Source organism: Scylla paramamosain, chromosome 43, assembly GCF_035594125.1.
Source record: "Scylla paramamosain isolate STU-SP2022 chromosome 43, ASM3559412v1, whole genome shotgun sequence".
NCBI classification, from domain to species: domain Eukaryota; kingdom Metazoa; phylum Arthropoda; class Malacostraca; order Decapoda; family Portunidae; genus Scylla; species Scylla paramamosain.
Window position 1 is genome coordinate 7,247,629 of NC_087193.1, and position 8,097 is coordinate 7,255,725.

An 8,097-nucleotide genomic window follows, 5' to 3' on the forward strand; every position below is an offset into this window, starting at 1 on the left:
ATCTTGGTTAGTGAGGAGAGCAGCCATGTCCCTCAGTGCACAGTGCAGCAGGCACCACACACCACAACACACAATGATACCAAAAGGAACAGCACATGCTATGTACAAACTGACCACCACAGACAGTACTGCTGGAATCACACAGGTAATACAATGCATGGATAAGCTTGTGGCAAGCAGTACACGAGATTGTCTTTTAATGAAAAACATAAACACTACGGTCTTCCAAAGCGTCAAACAGGAACTGTGCTCTCTATGTAATGTAACCAAAGTGGAAAAAAAAAATCCTAATTTTACTTTACAGCTAGAGAAGAATTAATGGAGATCATGAGTGTGAGAAAAACACTTAAAATTATATGCTGAGATTGCTTCGTACTGAAAATTATACTATCATTATATTATGCTTAAAGAAAATAGTGTAATTGTCTTGATGCACATGCCTTGCAGCCTCTCCCCTAAACACATGGCATGCACCACATTGGGTCATCACCACACAACTCCACCACATTGCTTGGCCCACTGAAACACTTGAGAGAAAATGCCTATGTACTTGAGATTGTTTTGAGGCTTACACTATACACTCTCTCTCACACATACACACATATACACACACAACCACCGGGTTATATGAAATTTCTTAGCACCTGGATGAAAACGGTCATCACACGCAAACAGATCCCTCACACACAAAACAACAGAATCACACAAAGAACTTAACAGAACATGGAGCTCAAACTCACACACGCACACAAACAGATCACTCACACACAAAACAACAGAGTCACACGACAAACTTAAAACAGGGAAATAAAACACAAACACCTTCACACATCAAAGAGTTGAGAATTCCTTGGCAGGGAAGGTAGGGAGTGCACGGTCAGACAAACAGACTCCTTGCTGATGGAGGGGGAGTAGGGGGGCGGTGGGACCCTGCAGTGAGCTGGGAGAGGGGAAGCAGCAGCATGGAGCGACCCAGTGGAGGACCAGACACGTATACCAGAGTCTGCATCACTGTCCTGTTTACTCCTTAGTTCATATTTCGGTGGGTCGAGTCTCGTCTGTGCCTCATCAGCCTCGCCCAAGGGAACATCAGAGAATGCCTCATTCTCAACACCCAGACTCGCCCTGCACTCCTCTGCCCCCTCCTCCCGCTTGATGAAGTAGATCCCCTTGTGGTCATCACCAAGTAGGATGGGAGGTCTTGGCCGCTGGAACTCAAGCATGTATACAGCGTCCTCTCGATCGCTGTCCTCTGGTAGCACAGCAGGATTCATTGGTCGGGTAAAGAATGCGCGGGGTTTGGCAGCCTCACGACTTAAGTAAATCTTGCTGCGGTTTCTGTGACGGCGGCAGACCCAAAGAGCCACACTGAGAGCTGCTAGGACAAGCACTACAGCACAGCACACAGACAGTGCCACCACCACAGATGCACTCAGCTGTGGCCCGCCATTTCTTGTCACCACCGGGATCTCATACATGACAGTCTCTACTTGGGTCTCACTCCCCTTTGTGATGCTCTCGTTCCTTGTCTCTGTCACATTTGCCACTACTGGGAAGCTGAGACTACGTGCACTGTTCTGTGTCTCATATCTGGTGAGTGTTGGGTTCTCTGTCATGTCCTCCTCCTTTATGCTGGAGTACTGTGTCTTGTATCTGGTGTGTGTTGGATTCTCTGTCATGTACTCCTTCTTTATCTCATCCTCTGGGCTTGTCTGGAGTGCTATAGGTGTAGTCTCTGTATTACTTCTCTCAGTAGTGGATGAATAGGTAATAGTAACACCATCCACCTCATGAGTCTCTGTAGCTTCACTGTCACTGTCTATCAAATCCATTGGGAATGCTGGCATGTCCCAATCTGCAGGCTTCAAATCAGATGTTTCTGTTGCATCATTCCCACTGCTTGCCTTCTCTTCATCAACTCTTGGAGACGTGGGCTGTTCCTCGTCAACCCAAGTAGTGGTGACGGTTGCACTTCTAGTTGCCGTGGGATAAGATGACCCCTCATAACTCGTGGCCTTGGCTATCTGGCTTGGGTCAAGGGTAACATCACGGGCCTCCACCTTCAGCCCTTCCCTGGTGGTGGTGATGGTCAGGTCGAGGGTGAAGAGGTCATCCTTAGGCAGCTCTATGGTATCAGGAGTCTGCCCAGTTGGAGATGCCTCAAGTAGGAAGTCAAGCCCTCTGGTGGTGATTCTAAAACTGTCCTCTATTGCATCCTGTGGGGAAGGTGTCGGGGGGAGTGATGGGGGCAGTGTGGGTGTGAGTGATGAGGAGAGAGAGGAGGTGAGAGATGGGGAGAGTGGGAGATGTGTTGAGATCGGTGAGGTTGAATGATCTTGTGTGTCAATTTCCATAAATGTCAGCCAATCATCTTGTAGCGTTGAGCTTAGCCACTCCTCAGGTGAGACTGTAACATGTTCCTCAGGCAGAAAGGTAACATCATTAGCACCTGTACTCATTTCCATGTCCTCAGGTGTGCTTGTACCCACCTGGTCTTCTGTATCCATGTTATCACCACTTGTTAGCCCCTCCACACCTGTTAGCATCTCCACAGGTGTCTCAGTCAAGTCACCTGTAGTCATTTCCACTTCCTCAGGTGTGCTTGTACCCACCTGGTCTTCTGTATCAACATTTTCCTCACCTGTTAGTCCTTCCACACCTCTTAACATCTCCACAGGTGTGTCTGTCGTCCACACTCCAGGTACAAACGGTGATAATTCTGGTGTGTGAGTGCTTGTTAAGTCAGTTGTTTCATGTGCTGGTGGTTCTGTTGCCTCAACTCTCAATGGCTGTCTTGGTCTGTTCACTGGCCTGGGTATTGGTCTGGGTCTTGGTCTCATCCCCATATGCACCAGACCATCCTCACTACCCCAGATCACATGACTGCCTCTGGTGGTCCCTCTCTCAGTCATGGCTTCACCAGGAGGTAACGAGACACCACCACTTCCATCATCATCACCAATGCTCTCCACCTTGTCACCAATCTGCAAACTATGATTACTTGCACTGATAATGTTTGTGGTAATGTTTACACCTGCACTGTGTTTGTAAGTGTTCACTGGTACATTCTCTGTCACGTTTTCACTGAGTATGTCATGCTGCTGTTCCTGCAAGTCCTTCCTGTTCTGAACTGAGTAAGTGGTGTTTTCTGATGGTATGTTGACTTTCTTTGTTATATTTTCCATCACATTTTCACTGAGATTCACTTTAGGTATATCATGCCTCCACTCCTCTGTGTCTTCCCTGTTTTGGACTGAAGAAGGGAGGAATAAAGTAGTGTTTTCTGATGGTATGTTAACCTTCACTGGCAAATTTTCACTCAGACTTTTACCGAGATTCATTTTCGGTATATCATGCCTCCATTCCTCCAAGTCTTTCTCATTTTGTATTGAGGAAGAGAGGACTAAAGTGGTGTTTTCTGATGGTTCACTAATCTCTGCTGTGTTCAGATATCCACCAAGTTTGAGAGGCTGGGCACCACCTCTTCCCTCCGATGGCACCACTGGTCTGTTCATGTCTGTGGTGCTCTAGCTCAGGTCAGTTGATGAGTGATGAATACTGCTCCCTTGGTTTGCTTACTCCCTTACAGTGTGTGCTCCCTGGCTCACTTCCTTTTGGGAAGCCATCTGAAAAGATCACCAGCTGGCTAACTTATGGGTGTTTAAGATGATTTGCTTATAATTACAGAGTTTTTTTTTTTTTTATGTAAGAGGGGCACTGGCCAAAGGTAACAAAATGTGCAAAATAAAAAAAAGGCCCAAAGAGTGCCACATACTTTCAGAGTACGGCCCCACAGCATACAATGAATTACTCCTTTCCTTTCATAATGAGACCGTTCCCCAAGATAGCCTGTACAATACACAACAATCATTCCTAAGCTTCATATCTTAATATTTAGTATTTCTAATCCTAATAGATGAGGGAAATTATGAATATGTCTGACTCCATAATAAAACTATGCAATCTATAAACTTTTACACACTAAAATTCTAAATATCCATAAACTATCATGTCATATCACAAATTCTTTATCATCTTAACCTAACTACCTTACACAGTCTCTAGTGGTACTTATTCTGGGGGTTCCAAGGGTGTTTTCAAGATTCTGGTTATAGTTTAAAAGGATTAATTTCTGAGTGTTTTTTACAACCTCTAGTGCAAGTTACCAGGGTTCTCAAATGTTTTCATGATTTTAGTCATAGTTTGACAGCACTTAATGGAAAAAAAGGTTTTCAAGGGTGTTCCCAAGATTCTAATGATAGTTTGACAGGGCCTAGTGGAAGCACAGGCTCTGGTGGAAGTTATCTGGGTTTTCAAGGGTTTTCATAATTACAGTGACAGCCTAATAAGAATCCTACATTCTTAAAAGCAAAAAAACACACACAAAAAAAATAATAAATAATGATAATAATCTCTGTGGCCTTTGAAAAGAGTCGTGGTGAGAGAACAAAGTGTTTCAGAATACAGGCAAGTCTGGGTAGCTTAACCATCTCCACCTTTAACGACAGCCCAGCTAGGTGTGTGGAGTGTTTACTTGTCTATAATAACTGTCATCAAGTAATATCCTGTGGGGATTTCCTTGAGGGCACACACGGCAAACTACACTCAAGCATCCTCCTCCTCAGAGAGAGAGAGAGAGAGAGAGAGAGAGAGAGAGAGAGAGAGAAACCACACACACAAAAAAAAAAAAAAAAAAAAACATATCTACCATCCTTCAACCCACATACCCTAAAAACCCAACATTTTTACACTACTGCACCAATGACACGCCCTTACAAGCACCCTTAGCCCTTACAAACATCCCTACAAACGCACGCATAAAATTTTCAAACCCAGGATGGACAAGGCAAAAATATCCTACGGTATCCTACACCTTAGCCCTTAAACACATCCTCACTCCTTAAAACACCCATGAAGACACCCTACCCCTCACAAGCACCCGTGGGAAACAATATAGAGTCAATTTCAAACCCAGGATAGACAAGGATGGGAAAAAAATATCCTTCAGTTATCCTTCACTCCTTATTCTACACGGGGGAGTCCTTAACTGTATTACCTCGGTGTAGGATGCTGTTGGTTGCAAGATGAAGTGATGTGTGCTGGGTGAGGGAGGCGAGGAGGAGAGGAGGTAGGAAGACGGGAGGAAGACGGATACACCTGGCGGTCACTTCCTCTCACCTGCCTCAACCGTCCTCACCTGATGGGAACCTCCTCCTCCTCCTCCTCCTCTAAGTCCTCTTCATCCTCCTCTTCTTCCTCGTCCTCTTCCTCCTCTTCTCTAGTTTGGTTTTAAATCTAGTAGTTTTGTGTGGTTTGAAAGAAAAGATTTATAGATTTTTTCTTTTTTGTTTCTGATATTTATTCGCCTTTTTTGTCCTGTTTCTTATGTGTGTTTATATTTTGTTGTCTTTCTTATGTCTCTGGTATTCTTTATCTCTTCTTTCTTTTTTGCGCTGTTTCTTCTCATATTTATTCGTCTTTTGTCCTCTTTCTGTTATTTTTTCCTCTCTTGTCCGCTTTATCTTAGATGTTAATGCTTGGTTGTCTTCTTTAAGTATATTCTTTGCCTTCTTTCTCTTTTCTGTTCTTGTCTTCTATTTGTCTTTACGTCCTTATTTTCTTTCTCTTTTTTTCCCCTCCTATTCCTCATATCCATTCCATTATTTCATCATCTATCTATTCTTCTTTCGTTCTCTTCCTTATATATATTCTTCTTTCATCCCCTTCCTTATATAGTTTAAGTTATACATGCTTTTGTGGTAGTGGGAAGGAGGGGGAGAAGGAAGAAGGGAGAAAGGGATGAAGAGGGAGAGCGGGAGGAAAGGAGATGAAAGAGCTAGGGAGAGAAGAAAGACGGAAGGAGAGGAAGGAAACATGGGAGGTGGTAAGGAGGGAGAGAGGGAGGGAAGGAGGAAGGAGAGTGAGGAAAAGAGGGATATGGAAGGAAAAAAAAAGTAATAGCGAGAGAGAAAGAGAGATTAAGGAAGGAAAGGAGAAGAAAGAAGTCTTGCGTTTCTCAGATTTATAAATGTTTACCCTCTATCTCTTCATCTTCCTTATCCTCATCCATTATTTCTCTTTTATTCTTTAATGTACTGATAACATAATCTTTCCTATTCCAGATTTTAATATAGCTTGTATTCATAAGTGTTTCTCCTCTGCATCCTTTTCCTTCTCCTTATCTTTCTTAACCCTATCTTATCATCTTATTTCTAAATTACACTGAAGAAATAACATTATCATACATTTCAATACATAAATTGGGTTTATTAATGTCAATATTTTGCATTTTAAACGTCTTTATCCTTATCATCCTTGTTGCTGTATCTTATCGCTATCTTCCTTTTCTGCTTGTGTGTTGATCAATATTATCTTTATTATTGCAGAGAGACATAAGGAGAACTGATGTGTATTGTCTTCTCTTCCTGTTCTTCTTCCGCCTTTTTTTTTTTTATCATGTCTCCTCCTCTTCCTTCTAATCATTCTCATCTTTCTCCTCTTTCTCATCCTCCTCCTCCTTTTCTTCTTCTTTCTCTTCCTCATCCTCTTCTTTTTTCATCTTTCTCCTCCTCTTCTTCCACTACCACCATCACTATTATCACCCCCTCCACCACCACCACCACAATTACCACCATTTTTTCACTCTCCACCTGACATTGACCTGAGTACCCAAGGTCATACAGGTAAATCATTATTATTATTATTTATCATTATTATTATCATTATTATTATTATTATTATTATTATTATTGTTGTTGTTGTTGTTTTCTTTCATTTTTTTTCCATCTAGGTTATCCACACCCAATACTTTCCTAGTCTTGTATACCGGTTCAGAATAGAAATGCAACTAATGAACAGCCACAATATACGCAAAGCGTTTCCCAGTACGGGCTTGTACGCACACACACACACACACACACACAAAAGCCTTTGATCTTGTTGATCACACTGTTGTCATCAGCAAGGCAGTAAGTCTGGGTCTCCCTCCTAATCTGATAGCGTGGCTAGCCGACTTCCTCACAGGGAGACGTCAGGCCGTTCGCTATCAGGGCTGTCTCTAATTTCCAACAGCTGACATGTGGAGTCCCGCAGGGGACCAAGATAGGTCCTCTATGCTTCCTCCTCCTCATCAACGACGCCCTCACTGACACCCCCCATCGCTGGAAGTATGTGGACGACTGCACCGTGGGCGTCCCAGTTTCCACCAAGAACCCGGACTACTCGCCACTGCAAGCAATTCTGGAGCGACTGCAGACGTGGACGGAGGAGAGCAGGATGACCATCAACCACAGCAAAACTGTGGTGATGCATTTCTGTACCTCCTCTGTACCAGTGCCCCCTCCCCGGCTCACAGTGGGTCCTCACCCCCTCCAGGTGGTCCAATGTGCCAAGCTTCTCGGAGTCACGGTGGACGACCAGCTGACCTGGAAGCAGCATGTCGCCAGCACCGTGAGATCAGCTACCTACAGGCTTTACATGCTGCGCAGACTCAGGTCGCTGGGGACGCCGACAGATGAGTTAAGGGGGGTGTACCTTACCTTCATCCTCCCCAAACTCATGTACGCCTCCCCAACGTGGTCCTCCTCCCTCACACACACTCAACAGCTACAGCTAGAGAGTGTGCAGAAAAGGGCGTGCAGGGTCATCCTTGGCCCTGCATACACCACCTATGAAGAAGCCCTGACCACCCTGAGTCTGTCCAGAATATCCACCAGGCACCGAGAGGCTCTGGAGAAGTTTGGGAGGGGACTACTGCATCATCCACGTCTCAGAAACATGCTGCCGCCCGACGCGCCTCGCCCGGTCCGTACCACCAGACACCACAACAAAATAACGCCCCTGAAGGCGCCGCGCACGGACCGGTACAGACTCAGTGCGATTCCCACCATGGTGCGAGCCATCAATCAATAGTATTTCCCTCCTAGATTAGACTTACCTTTAGGATTAATGTTAAGTTTTTCCCCATCCCCTATGTACATTTTCAGTTTGTCAACCGCCTAAATAATAAACCGTTTATTATTATTATTATTATTATTATTTTATTACAACGAGGAAAAACTTGCTCTACAAACAAATCTTTCTTCTTATTTTTATTTT

At 44.3% G+C, this 8,097-nt stretch overlaps 1 protein-coding gene across 1 annotated transcript; it reads right to left on the reverse strand.

Moving 5' to 3' along the window:
• Positions 1–672: 672 nt before the first annotated feature.
• On the reverse strand, positions 673–5,197 carry LOC135093685 (mucin-2-like). The gene is made up of 2 exons (XM_063993192.1): positions 5,057–5,197; positions 673–3,626 (listed from the first exon to the last, which is right to left on the reverse strand). Exon 2 carries the CDS (start codon positions 3,513–3,515, stop codon positions 825–827), a length of 2,691 nt encoding a protein of 896 aa, XP_063849262.1. The 5' UTR covers positions 3,516–3,626; positions 5,057–5,197; the 3' UTR covers positions 673–824.
• Between the last annotated feature and the right edge of the window lie 2,900 nt (positions 5,198–8,097).